At 49.5% G+C, this 17,468-nt stretch overlaps 1 protein-coding gene across 1 annotated transcript in view; it reads left to right on the top strand.

Annotated features, from left to right (window-relative positions):
• Positions 1-201: 201 nt before the first annotated feature.
• The window catches only part of cct6a (chaperonin containing TCP1, subunit 6A (zeta 1)), a 117,243-nt gene continuing 99,976 nt past the window's right edge, over positions 202-17,468 (top strand). Inside the window, exons 1-2 of the mRNA XM_038784071.1 lie at positions 202-351; positions 11,050-11,184. Of these exons, the coding sequence (XP_038639999.1) occupies positions 202-351; positions 11,050-11,184 (285 nt within the window). The remainder of the gene's footprint in view (positions 352-11,049; positions 11,185-17,468) is intronic.

Here is a 17,468-nt window from a genome sequence, read left to right on the forward strand (position 1 = left end):
GGGGGGGTGGTGGAAGGGGTCGGCAGAGGGTGGGTGGTGGAATGGGTCGGGGGGGTGGTGGAAGGGGTCGGCAGAGGGTGGGTGGTGGAATGGGTCGGGGGGGTGGTGGAAGGGGTCGGCAGAGGGTGGGTGGTGGAATGGGTCGGCAGAGGGTGGGTGGTGGAAGGGGTCGGTGGGGCAAGGGGTCGGGGTGGGAGTTGGATGGAGGGGGGAGAGGTAGGATCAGTAAGGCGGGGCAACACAGGCCGTCTGAGCTCCAATTCATTTGCAACACTTTCTTTCCTCAGGCTTGTTTCTGGCGCTGGAGACATCAAGCTTACAAAAGATGGTAATGTTCTGCTGCATGAAATGGTAAGTGAATATCCATTCAAACATTGAGATTTGGAGAACTGCAGCTGTGCATTGTTGTAAGTAAATTGAGTTGGATGTTTTAAAAGTTTTCTGGAGCAGACTATTATACAAAATCGTCTCCGGAGACCCTGGTACCGAGCGATTCTTTGTTTGCCAACGTGTTTGAAGAGCGCAACCTCAGAAGGATGTCAGGAGCTGACTGTGTCCAGTTGAGAAATCACATAATGCTTAGATGTTGTACGTCATGTACGCAAGGCATTATGTACATTTGAATATTGTCTGGTTCAGACTTTTCACTTAACATAAACAAGTTGTGGGCGTTCACAAGGTATTTTTCACCCTCATTTTCTTTAATCTCTTCCCTTGCGAATCAGCTCTGCATTATTAACTGTCTGCTACTTCAGATCATAGAAAACAAGTTACTTTTAAAAAAAATATTTCATTACAAATATGTATCAAAACAGGTTACAGCGAACAAACACGCTGGGAAACAATCAGCTAGACAGTGTACAAATTTTTCCTCCTTCTCACCCCCCCCCCCCCCCCCCAAGTGGCAAACAGCCCCATAAACACGGTCACAACCCCCCAACCTTCACCACCTTTCCTCAAAACCCCTGAAGAGCACCGTAACTCATTCTTTATCTTCTCTAATCTCAGGAAGTCACCCAACCAAGCCACTACCCCAGGTGGTGATGCCGACTGCCACTCCAGCAAAATTCGCTGCAGTGCAATCTGAGAGACAACGGCCAAGACATCGGCCTTTCTCCATTCATGAGCTCCGGCTTCTCTGAAACACCAAATATCGGCATTAAAATGTCCAGGTCCTCCACCTCCGCTATCCTGGCTAAGACGGTGAGCAATCTTCCCAAGTTCGCTGGCCCCCGCCTACACCTCACACTCATCTGCTGCCCCCTGAAAGAACCCACTCATTCTCGCCCGAGTCATGTGCACCACCTTAAACTGTATCAGGCTCATCCTTGCACAACATAGAACATCCAGTACAGAAGGAGGCCATTCGGCCATCGAGTCTGCACTGGCCCATTTAAGCCTTCACTTCCACCCTATCCCCGTAACCCAATAACCTGTCCTAACCTTTTTTGGTCACTAAGGGCAATTTATCATGGCCAATCCACCTAACCTGCCCGTCTTTGGACTGTGGGAGGAAACCGGAGCACCCGGAGGAAACCCACGCAGACACGGGGAGAATGTGCAAACTCTGCTCAGTGACCCAGTGGGGAATCGAACCTGGGACCCTGGCGCTGTGAAGCCACAGTGCTATCCACTTGTGCTACCGTGCTGTTTACCCTCTGCAGTGCTTCACTCCATGCTCCCAATTGATCTCACCTCCCAATTCTGCTTCCAATTTTTCCTTGATCTTCACCACCAGCTCACCTCTCCCCTCCCCCAGCCACTTATATATGTAGATATATATATATCCCCAATTCTTCCCTCCCCTTTCACATCTGGGAGCAGCAGTCGTCGCAGTAGGGTGTATCGCGGCATCCAGATGTATCTGCCCTCCAGACCTTTTGCGCAAAGTCTCTAACCTGCAGATATCTGAACTAACTCCGAGTGTGGGCTTTTCCTTAACTTTTCTAAAACCGTAAACAAGTACAAAAGAACTACTCGTAAGATCCCTTAATATTTTAAGGAGCAATTTAGTGTGGCCAGTACACCTGCCCTGCAAATCTTTGGGTTGTGGGGGCGAAACCCACAGAGGCACGGGGGGAATGCAAACTCCATACGAACAGTGACCCAGAGCCGGGATTGAACCTGGGACCTCGGTGCCGTGAGGCAGCAATGCTAACCACCGTGCTGCACTTAAGATTCCTTAATAGAGTTTAATCACTGTTTGCCCTAATAATTAGTTCATCGGGGGACGAGGCAGGGACGTCCACTCTCCCCTTTGCTCTGGCAATGGTGCTTGGGGCGTTGGGTACTGGAGAATGACTGGGGGGTGGGTTGCCGAGCCTAACGTCTTGCTTTATGCAGACGACCTGCTGATATATATATATATATATATATATATATATATCGGACCCATTGGGTAGTATTGAGGATTCTGGCTGGTTCTCCGGGTACAAGTTGAATATGGAAAGGAGCGAGGTGTCCCTGATTGAGATTAGAAGGCAGAAGATGAGCGGAGCTGCATCCAGGTGACATGGGGCTGGGCGCAGCTGCACAAGCTGAACTTAACTCGGTTGGCAGATGTAGGGGGGCTTCTAAGAGGTGGGATGTGCTGTCGCTGGCGGGGCGGGTGCAGGCAGTAAAATGACGCTGCTGCCAAGGTTTCTGATGTTGTTTCAGAACCTCCCAAAGTCGTTCTTCAAAAATGTTAATGTGCTGATCTCAGGGTTTACATAGAATTATCATAGAATTTACAGTGCTGAAGAAGGCCATTCGGCCCATTGAGTCTGCACCGGCTCTTGGAAAGAGCACCCTACCCAAGGTCAACACCTCCACCCTATCCCCATAACCCAGTAACCCCACCCAACACTAAGGGCAATTTTGGACACTAAGGGCAATTTATCATGGCCAATCCACCTAACCTGCACATCTTTGGACTGTGGGAGGAAACCGGAGCACCCGGAGGAAACCCACGCACAAACGATGAGGATGTGCAGACTCAGCACAGACAGTGACCCAAGCCGGAATCGAACCTGGGACCCTGGAGCTGTGAAGCGATTGTGCTATCCACAATGCTACCGTGCTTTCCGTGGATGAACTTCTCCTGAACATCGAAAAAAGTATCTCCCACCTGGGAGATTTTCTCCATACTTACACCCCCTCAAAGCACAAATCGGGTTGGAATTTCAAAAATTGGGCCCAGGGATGCAGCAGAATTTCAGAGAACCTGACTACAGTTTCTATGGAATCACTTGCACATCCTCTCAAAGCTGGACATTGAATGAGGGCAAGGCCAGCTCTCTATCTGCATGCGCTAGTGTCACTATCGGCCCTTCCAATGGTCGAAGGGTTAATTCATGTTACAGCCTCCCCCCAACACACCAAACAGCCTCTCGAGGAGACATTTCAGATTTCAATAAACCCACCTTCCATTTCAAATTGAAACCACTGGCCAAGGGACTGACTTGAGTGGAGAAGAGGGGAAATAAAGAATTGGTTCCACTGTGTACCCTTTAAATGCACTGCAGACGGGGGAAGACATTGAAGAAAATGGCCCATCTCATTCCTTCCTTAAAAAGATAAGTCAATGACCTGAAATTTATTACAATTGCGTCAATGTTTTTTTTAAATATAATTTTTATTGCAATTTTTTACAGAATATATAAAACATAACGACAAACAATGAAATGCAACAAAATAACCCATAATGACTGTAACACCCACCCCAGACCGTATCGACGCATGTATCACATCCCCCCACCCCCCCAACCCCAATGAACAACAAAAGAACTTAAAAATAAATTAAAATTAAATAAACAAACATAGTCATCATCTCTCTCTCTCTTCACTGCCCTCTTAAATGGGAGTCTCCCAATTCCCCCCTCCTGATCACCCGGGTGTACTACAAATACCTCGCTCTTGCCTAAATTTAACTTATAGCCCGAGAAGCCCCCAAATTCCGCTAACAGCTCCATCACATCCGCCATTCCCCCTTCTGGATCCGCCACATACAACAGCAGGTCGTCCGCATACAGCGATACACGATGTTCCTCCCCACCCCGCACCAGACCTCTCCATCTCCCTGACTCCCTCAACGCCATAGCCAAAGGTTCAATCGCCAGTGCAAGGGGGACAGGGGGCACCCCTGCCTGGTCCCACGGTAGAGCCTAAAGTACTCCGATCTCCTTCCATTGGTAACTACATTTGCCATCGGAGCCGCGTAGAGCAGTCTCACCCATTTGATGAATCCCTCCCCGAATCTGAACCGCTCCAGCACCTCCCACAGGTACCCCTACTCAACTCTATCAAACGCTTTCTCCGCATCCAGCGCCACCACTATCTCCGTCTCCCCCTCCACTGCCGGCATCATAATAACATTTAGCAGTCTCCGCACATTCGTGTTGAGCTGCTGTCCCTTGACAAATCCTGTCTGATCCTCGTGTATCACCCCTGGCACACAGTCCTCTATCCTGGTGGCCAGCAACTTAGCGTCAACATTGAGGAGCGAGATAGGCCTGCATGATCCACACTGCAAGGGGTCCTTATCCCGCTTCAGGATCAGAGAGATCAGTGCCCGCGACATCGTTGGGGGCAAAGCCATGCCTCATTGAAGGCTCGCACCAACAGGGGGCCCACCAGATCCGCATACTTTTTATAAAATTCCACCGGGAACCCGTCCGGCCCCGGCGCCTTACCTGACTGCATTTGTCCAATCCCCCTGACTAGCTCCTCCAACTCTATCGGCGCCCCCAGCCCCTCTACCAGCTCCTCTTGAACCCTTGGGAAACATAGCCTGTTCATGAAGCTCTCCATCCCCCCTCTCCCCATCGGAGGTTCCGACTGGTACAGTTCCTCGTAGAAGTCCTTAAAGACCCCATTTACTTCTGTCCCCTTCTGCACTACATTCCCACCCCTATCCGTCATTCCACCAATTTCCCTAGCCGCATCTCGCCTGCGGAGCTGATGCGCCAACATCCTGCTCGCCTTCTCCCCATACTCGTATACCGCGCCCTGCGCCCTCCTCCACTGTGTCTCCGCCTTTCTGGTGGGCAACAAGTCAAATTTGGCCTGCAAACTACGCCGTTCCCCCAGCAACCCCTCCTCCGGTGCCTCCGCGTATCTCCTGTCCACATCCAGGAGCTCCCCCACCAGTCTCTCCCTCTCCTTCCCCTCCCTCCTTTCCCTATGGGCCCGGATGGAGATCAGCTCCCCCCGGATCACTGCTTTCAGAGCCTCCCAGACAGTCCCCACCCGGACCTCCCCCGTGTCGTTGGTATCAAGATACCCCTCAATACTTCCCCGGACCCTCCTACACACCACCTCATCAGCCAGCATCCCCACATCCAGGCGCAGAGCGGGCGCTGGTCCCGCGCCTCCCCCATCTCCAGATCAACCCAGTGCGGAGCATGGTCTGAAATCGCTATGGTCGAATACTCTGCATCCTGCACCTTCGGGATCAATCCCCTGCTCAGGACGAAAAATTCTATTCGGGAATAGACTCTATGGACATGGGAGAAAAAGGAATACTCCCGCGCTCTCGGCCTCCCAAACCTCCAGGGATCCACCCCTCCCATCTGGTCCATAAACCCCCTCCGCACTTTGGCCGCCGCCGGTCTCCTACCCGTCCTTGAACTGGACCGGTCCAGTGGGGGATCCAGCACTGTGTTAAAGTCTCCCCCCATGATCAGGCCCCCTGCCTCCAGGTCCGGAATGCGGCCCAACAAGCGCCTCATGAAGCCGGCATCATTCCAATTCGGGGCATATACGTTAACCAGCACCACCTTCTCTCCCTGCAGCCTACCCTTCACCATAATATATCTGCCCTCCTTGTCTGACACCACCTCAGCCGCCTCGAACGCCACCCTCTTCCCCACCAGAATTGCCACCCCCTGGTTCTTCGCGTCCAATCCTGAGTGAAAAACCTGCCCCACCCACCCCTTCCTCAGACGAACCTGGTCCGCCACCTTCAAGTGGGTCCGCCTTCAGCCCCTTCAGATGTGAAAATACCCTAGTTCTCTTAACCGGCCCATTCAGCCCCCTCACGTTCCAGGTAATCAGCCGGATCAGAGGGCAACCCGCCCCTCTCCCCCGCCGGCTAGCCATAGTTTATCGACTGCTCGCCCCAGGCCAGCCCGCCCCACCTGACCCGTTCCCCATGGCGATAACGCCTCTCCTCTACCCCCCTGGCCCACACCAGCTCCTTCCTGGCCATTCCAGCAGCAACCTGGTATCCCCCCCCTACCCCCCCAGGCTAGGACCCCTCCTAGCCGCGACGCACCCTCCATGGTACTTCCGTGAGTCAGCTGACTTCTGCTGACCCGGCAGCTCCCGCCAAAACCCATCCCCATCCGGCATGGGGTCATCCCCCTCTTGCCACACCTCCTTGGCACCGCTTCAGCGCGGGAAAGAAAACCAGTAGAGGCCACGCCCCCGCCTCCAGCTCCGCCCCCCCCGCCCCGCAGCGCGGGAAACCAGAGGAAAGCCCGCGCTTTCAAGCGTCAATGTTTTTTTAACTATGAGATATAGATATATAATTATGATCTAATGAGTTAATAGAGAACATACAATCTGTATGCACTGGTTTTATATCTGTCTCAAACGCATTTAATACAAGCTGTTCGTTCCTGTTGTTCAAAAAAAAAGGTTTGTGTGGGCATGGAAGACCCTGCGGGTCAGGAGGGTTCGGGGGGGGGGGGGGGATGCTGGCACTGCCGAACATGGTAAACTACTACTGTGCGTAACAGGAAATTGGGTCATGGGGAGGGTGGAGGCAGATTGGTGTAGGGGCTTTGTTGTCGGCCCCTCTGCCGTTCTCGCCTGCCAGGCAGCATTTGGGACAGAGGGTGCCTCACTGTGGGCACCTATGTGCGGCAACCATGAGTTTGGGCTGGGTGTGAGGTTTCGGGGGTGGCGGCAGACAGGGTTTGAGCGACTTGGCAATCCCTGTTCATAGGGGTCAAATCTGAGAAGTTGGAGGACCTGGAGGAAGAGTACGAATTGCCCAGGGGGAACGGGTTCAGGGACCTGCAGGTTCGGGACTTTGTAAAGAGAGAGTTACAGTCCTTTCCTGGGATGTTGCTGGGGTTGCAGGATAGAGTGCTGAAATAGGGGAAGGTGTCCGAGGTTGATGGAGTGGGACATAAAGCGTAAGGTGGAGGAGGAGCTGGGAGGTGGAGGCCAGGATGTGGGCTGAGGCTTTGTGGCGAGTGATTGCGTCCTCGTCATGAGGCTGGTTTAGCTTGCTGGGCTAAATCACTGGCTTTTAAAGCAGGCCAGCAGCACGGTTCAATTCCTGTACCAGCCTCCCCGGACAGACGCCGGAATGTGGCGACCAGGGGTTTTTCACAGTAACTTCATTGAAGCCTAGTCGTGCCAATAAGCAATTTTCATTTCATTTCATGTGACGTTAAGCATCCTTCAGTTTAAAGTAGTCCACAGGGCACATATTTTTTTAAATTTGGATTACCCAATTATTATTTTCAAATTAAGTGGCAATTTAGCGTGATGAATCCACTTACCTTGCACCCAAAGATTGGGTTGTGGGGGTGAAATCCACGCAAACAGCGGGGAGAATGTACAAACTCCACATGGACAGTGACCTAGAGCCAGGATCGAATTTGGGACATCGGCACCGTGAGGCAGCAGTGCTATCCACTGTGCTGCCCATAGGGCACATATGACGGTGGCACGGAGGAATTGGTTTTTTTGAGAAGGTAGAGGGTAGGTGTGGGCAGTGTGTGAGGGGGCACATGTCTACATGTTCTGGACTGTATGGAAATGAAGGGGTTCTGGCAGGGGTTCGCGGACGTGATGTCTGAGGCGCTGGGGTAAAGGTAGCCCCGAGTCCAGAGGTGGTGATATTCAGGATGTTGGAAGGTCCAGGAAGCGAGAGAGACCTACGTTTTGGCCATTGCCTCCCTGATAGCCCGGAGACGGATTTTGTTCGGGTGGAGGGACTCAGAGCTGCCGAAAAGGGGGTGTGTTTGTGGGTGGTTAGGATGGGAGAATGGGGTGGTATTGGGAGAGTGGGTGTTGGCTGGGATGGGGTGGTATTGGGAGAGTGGGCGTTGGTTAGGATGGGAGAATGGGGTGGTATTGGGAGAGTGGGCGTTTTGGATGGGAGAAGGGAGTGGTATTGGGAGAGTGGGTGTTGGTTAGGATGGGAGAATGGGGTGGTATTGGGAGAGTGGGCGTTGGTTAGGATGGGAGAATGGGGTGGTATTGGGAAAGTGGGCGTTGGTTAGGATGGGAGAATGGGGTGGTATTGGGAGAGTGGGCGTTGGTTAGGATGGGAGAATGGGATGGTATTGGGAGAGTGGGTGTTTTGGATGGGAGAAGGGAGTGGTATTGGGAGAGTGGGTGTTGGTTAGGATGGGAGAATGGGGTGGTATTGGGAGAGTGGGCATTGGTTAGGATGGGAGAATGGGATGGTATTGGGAGAGTGGGTGTTTTGGATGGGAGAAGGGAGTGGTATTGGGAGAGTGGGTGTTGGTTAGGATGGGAGAATGGGGTGGTATTAGGAGAGTGGGCGTTGGTTAGGATGGGAGAATGGGATGGTATTGGGAGAGTGGGTGTTTTGGATGGGAGAAGGGAGTGGTATTGGGAGAGCGGATGTTGGTTAGGATGGGATGGTATTGGGAGAGTGGGTGTTGGTTAGGATGGGAGAAGGGAGTGGTATTGGGAGAGTGGGCGTTGGTTAGGATGGGAGAATAGGGTGGTATTGGGAGAGTGGGTGTTGGCAAAGGATGGGAGAAGGGAGTGGTATTGGGAGAGTGGGCGTTGGTTAGGATGGGAGAATGGGGTGGTATTGGGAGAGGGTGTTTTGGATGGGACAAGGGAGTGGTATTGGGAGAGTGGGTGTTTTGGATTGGAGAAGGCAGTGGTATTGGGAGAGTGGGTGTTTTGGATGGGAGAAGGGAGTGCTATTGGGAGAGTGGGTGTTGGCTAGGATGGGAAAAGACGGTGGTTTGGGAGAGTGGGCGTTGGTTCGGATGGGAGAGGGCAGTGGGTGTTAGTTATTTATGTTGTATGCTTGTTCTGCTTTGTTTATATGAAAATTGCTTGAAAAAAATAAAAAACATATTCATTAGTTCCCCTTTTACAAAAGTAATGTCCCATGCGAGTTTGAAACTTGACCATTACTGTAAATGTTTCTGTCATTCGTGTTTTCTTTCATTACACATTACCATATGTATTTTTGGTAAATTATCAGTCCTCAAATATTCCTCCAATATTGGGACGAAAAGCCATTGTTTTCTGTTCTTGCTGCAAGCCCTGTTCTCTCAGGATCAAATACACCCTTTCCATAGCAACTGTCTTTGAGATTCAGCTGGTCTCTTTCCAGCCCTAGTTGTAACATTTGACTTGAGCGGTAGAATCCGGCTAAGAAGGTCGTGCAGTGCTGGTCCGATGAAACAAAAGAGCTCATACGTGACTGCTTGGAGACTGTGGACTGATTCATATTTAAGAACTCAGCAACCAACCTAAATGAGTATGCCACCACCATCACAGACTTCTTCAGCAAATATGTGGACGACTGCGTGCCAAAGAAAGCAGTACGTACATTCCCCACCTGGAAACCATGTCTTAATTGGGAGATTGATTCCCTACTGAAGGACAGATCTGAGGTGTTGAAGTGTTGGACTCGGACCTATACATAAGTCCAGGTGCGACCTCTGCAAAGCCACCCAGGATGCCAAGAGAATGTCAGACCAAGCTAGAGTCACAGACTAGCGTTACAGATTCTCGTTGGTTGTGGCAAGGCCTCAACAACATAACGGGCTACAAAGCGAACCGCATACCGTGTGGAAAAGGTTTTTCCTCTTGTTGCCATTGCTATTTTGCGAATTTCCTCACAAACTTCATCCTTTCTCACAGCAAGTCCCATTCACCATTCGTCCCTGTGCTCGCTGACCTTCATTGGCTCCTGGTCAGACAGCGTCTTGATTTTATAATTCATGTTATAATTTTCAATTCTCCCAGGGCCTTAATCCTCCCTATCCTGGTAATCTCCAGCCCCGCAACACTGCCAAGTTCCCTGAATGCGGGTCTATTGTGCTTTCCCAGTCAGAACTACTCCAGTATTGGTGACCAGTTATCTAAACACCAGCTCTGGAATTCCCTCCCGAAAGCGCACTACCTCACTTTTCTTCAAATCTACCTTTTTGAGTAACTAATAGCCCCTGACTGGCCATGCTGTATTTTATAATGCTCGATGAAGTGTCTCGAGACATTTAATTACATTAAAGGTGCCAAACAAACAGAAATTGTTGTAGAAATAAATCCTATCTTGCAAGTTTAACTAATACAAGTAGAATTATTGAAAAATTAGTAAAGCAGGTTGAGTGCTGGTTTTGTGATTGATGTATTGCAAATTAATGAAATGAAAACTTGTCGCTCTTCATTTCACCCCCTCTTTTTCCGAGAGCAATAAAATGTGGTTCACCGATGCTCAGTTCATTCAGTTGGCATTGCATCTTGGGTATTGTTGCAAGGTTAGGGATGAGAGACCCGGCAATAGTGGCCTGGTTCTTCACAACAATATATTCTGCGCCACGTCCAGAATGACTGGGGAGCTGTATTATTCAAGTACATTGAATTTACTTCAACTGGACAAAACAACGGAAAAATTTGCATTGCCAGTTCTTATTTTACATTTGTAGGAGATCTGATTATCAAGTATTTCTTGGGAGTAGATTGGAAAATTAACTTGACAGTCCAAAATAGTTGGGGCATAGTCTTAAAATTAACACTAAGCAATCTGGGTGTGTTGTCAAAGCTCAGTGGAAATCTGGAACACCATCCAAAAGCTGTTGAGTCTGGAGGATCAGATAAAGAAATTGGGATTGATAGATTTTGGGGAGGTTATTAATAGATGTGAAACCAAAGTAGGTTGATGAGAGTTAAGATACGGTTTGTCCATGATCTAATTGGATGGCAAACGGGCAGGATGACATCTTTCTGAACCTAATGGGAAATAACTTCCTCTGTTTTATGGGATCAGCAATAAATAATCCACGCATGTCTGTAGAATGTGCAATGTTTTTGAAGCTACCAATGATTCCATTGCAGCAAATCCAACACCCAACAGCCTCTCTAATCGCTAAAGTGGCGACTGCTCAGGATGACATGACTGGCGACGGCACCACTTCCAACGTGCTGATTATTGGCGAGCTGCTGAAACAAGCTGATCTCTACATTTCGGAGGTAACAAATACATTTGGTTCTCGTTTTGTCACTGATTTTCAGCAGGGTGGAGTAATACATCGGGTACAAAGAAAAGTACAGCACAAGGACAGGCCCTTCGGCCCTCCAAGCCCGTGCCGACCATGCTGCCCGAAAACGGCAACGGTCAGTCTTGGAGGCTAGTTTTAATTATTCTGACTGAGTCTTGGCAGCTATTGATGTGGCACAGTCGGCACAATCTGAGGTTTGTGATTTAAATCCCCTTTTTGGGTGATTGCCATTGCTGGGCATTGCACATTAGATGTTTGTACGTCTCGGGCAGTTTCCGTGCAATCCTTATGTTCAGATCAAATATTTTGAAGGAAGTTTTAATATTTCCTTGTCTCAGGTGTAATAGTAAATATTCATATTGTATTTTTCCAAATGAAGTGGTCACAAAATATCCTTCTCAATACGTCCTTGTAGATCTGGCAACACAAGTATATTGGTTCCAATTTCTGGCTTTTCTATGTTGCGAAAGTACATTTAAGTTGAAGTCTTGGAGCAAGTGGTATCACACTTAATTTCTTTAGGCAGGATGGGTTGGTGGGGATATTTCTTAATAGATTTAACATAGAACATACCGTGCAGAAGGAGGCCATTCAGCCCATCGAGTCTGCACCGACCCACATAAGCCCTCACTTGCACCCTATCCCCGTAACCCAATAACCCCTCCTAACCTTTTTGGACACTAAGGGCAATTTATCTTGGCCAATCCACCTAACCTGTACGTCTTTGGACTGTGGAAAGAAACCGGAGCACCCGGAGGAAACCCACGCAGTCATGGGGAGAATGTGCAGACTCCGCACAGACTGACCCAGCAGGGAATCAAACCTGGGACCCTGGCACTGTCAAGCCACAGTGCTATCTACTTGTGCGACTGCTGCCCAATTTCTGGCTGAAAGGGGACACATTAGTGTAAATGTGCTTGAATATTTCTAAATGATTGGACCTTGTAGAAATCATATAAGAAGCTGTTCACTGGGTCCAGTATCTTGTGTTCCTGGAGAATTTCTTTGTATTCTGAAGTGCCACAGAGTAAAAATGTTCAGTAGGTGTCTTTTTGTTTATATTAAATATAGAATTCACTACATTTAAACAGCCTCTTGGTTTGATGTGATGCATTAAAATACCAAAATGGTGGGGATGATGCAGTGGTTAGCACTGCTGTTTACAGCGCTGAGGACCTGAGTTCAATCCAGGCCCTGGGTCACACTCCATGTGGAGTTTGCATATTCTCCCCGTGTTTGCGTGGGTTTCACCCTCCCAACCCAAAGATGTGCAGGCTCGGTGGTTGGCCACGCTAAATTGCCCCGTAATTGGGTGAAAAAAAGAATTGGGTAATATTTTTAAAAAATAACAAAATGGCTCAAGATACTTCATTAGTTTTATCAAATTTAAGGAGTAGGTATTGGGTCAAACAAAGTAAATTTTAAGAACTTAAAAAAAGGAACATGGGACAGGGAGGTTTTCAAGAGGGAATGCAAGGTAGGACTGGAGCAGTTAAAATCAAGAGGTCAGAAATAAACAGCGAGAACTCGAGGATTTAAGAGTTCGGAGCAGGAGTAGATCATTCAGCCCAATGAGCCAGCTACCATTATTATTATTTATTTTTTAATGATCTTTATTGTCACAAGTAGGCTTGCATTAACACTGCAATGAAGTTACTGTGAAAAGCCCCTAGTCGCCACATTCTGGTGCCTGTTCGGGTAAACAGCATGAATTCAGAATGTCCAATCCACCTAACAAGCACGTCTTTCAGGACTTGTGGGAGGAAACCGGAGCGCCCGGAGGAAATCCACGCAGACACGGGGAGAACGTGCAGACTCCACACAGACAGTGACAGTGCTGACTCCCAAGCCGGGAATCGAACCTGGGACCCTGAAGCTCTGAAGCAACAGTGCTACCCACTGTGCAACCATGCATTAGATCATGATTGATCATCCACATTAGTGCTCCAGCTGTGAGATGTGGCAGATCTGTGACGCTTCCAGCGTTCTGGTCTTCTACATCTGCAGCAAGTCTAACCAATGCCAGCTCCTCACAGACCGCGTGGTTCGGTTGGAGCAGCATTTGGATGCACTTAGGAGCATGCAGGTGGTGGAAAGCATCATAGATAGGAGTTCGAGAGTCACACCCAAGGTGCAGGCAGACAGATGGGTGACCGTTGTAAAGGGAAGTCAGTCAGGGCAGGAATCCTCTGGTTGTCCCTTTGTTTTGGATACTGTTGAGGGGGATAGCCTATCAGGGGAAAACAACATTAACCAGAACAGTGACACTGCAACTGGCTCTGTTGCTCAGCAGGGGAGGGCAAAGTGCAGGAGAGCGATGGTTATAGGGGACTCTATAGTAAGGGGCATAGATAGGCGCTTCTGTGGACGTGAAAGAAACTCCAGGATGGTATGTTGACTCCCTGGTTCCAGGGTCCAGGATGTCTCTGAACGAACACAGGACATCCTGAAGAGGGAGGGTGAACAACCAGAGGTCGTCGTATATATGATCAAGTCCTGCAGAAGGAATTCAGGGAGTTAGGCAGAAGCTAAAAGCAAGTTGTAATCTCAGGATTTCTCCCTGTGCCACATGCCAGTGAGGCTAGAAATAGGAGGATACTATAGCTATCTGTGGTGTAGGTGAGAGGGCTTCAGATTTATGGACCATTGGGATCTTTTCTGGGGCAGGTGGGACCTGTACAAGAAGGACAGGTTGCATCTAAACTGGAGGGGCACTGATATCCTGGCTGGGAGGTTTGCTATAGTCACTCGGGAGAATTTAAACTAGCATTGGGGGGGGGGGGGGGGGGGGGCAGAATGTGAGTTTCGAAGGTGTAATAACTGAAAGGGAAATAGAGAATCAAAATTCAAGAACAACATCACCCTCTGGCAGAGCAAATTTGGGGATAAGTGTGAAAAGAGATGGTCAATGCAGGATTGAGGGTGTTGTACCTAAACTAGCGCGGTATACGGAACAAGGTTGAGCTTGTTGCGCACATTGAAATTGGCAAGTACGATGTGGGCATCACAGACGTGGCTGCAAGGGGGCCAGGGCTGGGATGTAAATATCCAAGGATATGTGTCCTATCAAAAGGGCAGGCAGATGGGCAAAGAAATCGGGGTTGCATTGTTAATAAGGAATGGAGTTAAATCGATACCAAGGAGCGATTAAGGATCAGAAGGCGTAGAATCTCTGTGGGTAGAGTTGAGGAATCGCAAAGGTAGAAAGACCCTGATGGGCATTGTGTACAGGCCACATAGCAGTAGTCAGGATGTGGGGCAGAAAATAAATCAGGAGATAGAAAAGGCATGTAAGAGTCTACTAGGTAACAGGCAATTCTGGATTTGGTCATGTGCAATGAGGCAGACTTGAGGTGAAGGAACCCTTAGGGAGCAGTGACCATAATGTGATAGAATTTACCCTGCAGTTTGAGACGGAGAAGCTGGAATCAGATGTAACGGTATTAAAATTAAATAAGGGCAACTACAAAGATATGAGGGAGGAGCTGGCCAGAGTTGATTGGAAAAGGAGCCTAGCAGGGAAGACAGCAGAACAGCAATGACAGGGGTTTTTGGGTGTTATTCAGGAGGCACAACAGAAATTCACCCCAAGTAGGAGGAAACATGCTAAGGGTAGGACAAGGCATCCATGGCAGACGAGGGAAGTCAAGGACAGCATTAAAGCTGAAGAAAAAGCATACAAAGTGGCGAGGATTAGTGGGAAGCCTTTAAAAACAAGCAGAGGACAACTAAAAAAGCAATAAGTGGGGGTGGGGGGGGAGAAAAGATGAAGTATGAGTGCATGCTAGCTCGTAATATGAAGGAAGATGTGAAGAGTTTTTTTTCAATATATAAAAGGTAAGAGAGAGACAAAAATAGACATTGGACCACTGGAAAATGTAGCTGAAGAAGTAATAATAGGAAATAAAGAAATGGCAGACAACCTGAATAGTTACATTGCATCAACCTTCATGGTGGAAGACACCAGTGCGATGCTGGAGCTCCAGGAGAACCGGGGCAGAGGTGAGTGCAGTGACCATTACTAAGCAGAAGTACTGGGGAAACTGAAAGTCTGGAGGTGGTTACATCACCTGGACCGGGTGGATGGCACCCCCAGGGGTCTAAAAGAGATGGCTCAGGGTATTGGCATTAGTGATGATCTTTCAGGAATCACTGGAGGCAGGAAGGGTCCCAGAGGACTGGAAAGTGGCTATGTAACACCACTGTTTAAGAAGGGAGGGGTGCAGAAGAGGGGAAATTATCAGCCAGTTAACCTTACTGCGGTCATTGGTAAGATTTTAGAGTCCATTATTAAAGATGATATCACGGAGTGCTTGGAAGTAAATTGGACTGAGTCAGCACGGCTTCGTCAAGGGGAGGTCATGTCTGACAAATCTGTTAGAGTTCTTTGAGGAAGTAACAAGGCAGTTAGGCAAAGGAGAACCAGTGGACGTAATTTATTTAGGTCGGGACTGGTTGCGCCATTTGCGGCTGCAGTAGCAGCACATCTGGAAAAATGGGTTCTGGAGGTGAGGTGCTAGGGCGGGTTTAGGGAAAACCAAAGCGGCCGTATCCAAGTCTAACCAGGAGCCACGCGCTATTTCAGGACTCGCTCGAAGGGGGCGCTCACTCGTTTGGAGACCTTGGGTATTATCCGGCTCGTCTGTTTCGCTGACTGGGCAGCACCAATTGTACCTGTAATTAAGCCATATGCCACAGTTCGCTTGTGCGGCGGCTATAAACTGACAGTGAACATGATTTCCCGGCTTGACAGATATCCAATACCTCGAATGGAGGATCTCTACACTAAGCTTGCAGGCGGACTTTCGTTCACAAAATTAGATACGAGTCACGCCTACCTACAGTTGGAGCTGGAACCTGCCTCCCGGCCATATGTATCTATTAATACACAACGGGGCCTGTATGAATATACGCGGTTGCCCTTTGGGGTATCCTGTGCCTGCGGTATTTTTCAACGCGTCATGGAGGGCATCTTGAAAGGTTTACGTGGATGACGTTTTGATCACAGGGTCGTCGGAGCAGGAACATTTGGAAAATTTGGAGGCTGTCCGTAGACAATTTTCAGAGGCTGGAGTCCGTTTACGTCGCACAAAGTGCGTCCTTCGGGCGAAGGAAGTGTTTTACCTGGGTTATCGGGTGGGCCGCGAAGGTTTGCACCCTGTCGCAGAGAAAGGTGTGCGCAATTAAACAGGCCCCCACCCCGACTGACACTTCGCATCTTCGTTCTTTTCTCGGCCTCGTAAACTATTACAGGAAGTAACTCCCCAATCTGGCAACTACCCTGGCCCCGTTGCACCTTCTGCTAAAGAATAATCAGCTGCAATAAACCACTTGCCGGCGGGTAAAACAACAATTGTTGTCGTCTGGGTTACTAACCCACTGGTGACCCTGGAAAGTCTTGGCTCATTACGTGTGATGCATCCCCGTATGGTGTTGGGGCCGTCCTGTCCCACAAGATGGAGAACGGGGCCGAGCGGCCGATAGCTTTCGCCTCCCGCACATCGACTGCAGCGGAAAAAAAGTAGGTGGAGAAGGAGGGCCTATCGGTGGTCTTGGCGGTGAATCGCTTCCACCAGTATGTGGATGGCAGCCACTTCCCTATCGTGACTGATCATAAACCTCTGCTGGGACTTAGCCGAGAGGATAAGCCAATACCGCCCATTGCTTCCGAACGGATCCAGCGCTGGGCTTTGTTGCTCGCTGCCTACGAGTTCTCTGGAGCACAAACCAGGAACCCAGATAGCGAATGCCGACACACTGAGCCTATTGCCTTTATCGACCGGCTCCATGTCGACCCCCATGACCGGTGAGGTGGTTGCAATCCTAAATTTTGTGGATTCCTTGCCTGTCACGGCTCTCGGATCCGTGAGTGGACCCAGACAGAACCAGTCCTGTCAAAGGTTTGGCACATAGTCCTGTATGGTGGGCAGCATAGACAGTTCCCAGGCGAGTTGTGGGCATTTTCCTCCAAGCTGTCAGAATTTAGCGTGGAAGACGGTATCCTCTTGTGGGGGACGCGTGATTGTCCCGGAAAAAGGACAGGAGCTGATACTAAGGGACTTAATGAAAATGAAAAGGTTGGCCCATGAGTTATGTCTGGTGGCCAGGCCTCGACACCGACATTGAGAAGGTGGCCCAAAACTGCTCCATTTGCCAGGAGCATCAGAAGCTTCGGCCGGCCGTGCCCCACTGGGAATGGCCAGGCCTTGGGCACGCTTGCATACGGATTTCGCTGGCCCTTTTCAAGGATCCATG

This window comes from Scyliorhinus canicula, chromosome 24, assembly GCF_902713615.1.
Source record: "Scyliorhinus canicula chromosome 24, sScyCan1.1, whole genome shotgun sequence".
Lineage (NCBI taxonomy): Eukaryota > Metazoa > Chordata > Chondrichthyes > Carcharhiniformes > Scyliorhinidae > Scyliorhinus > Scyliorhinus canicula.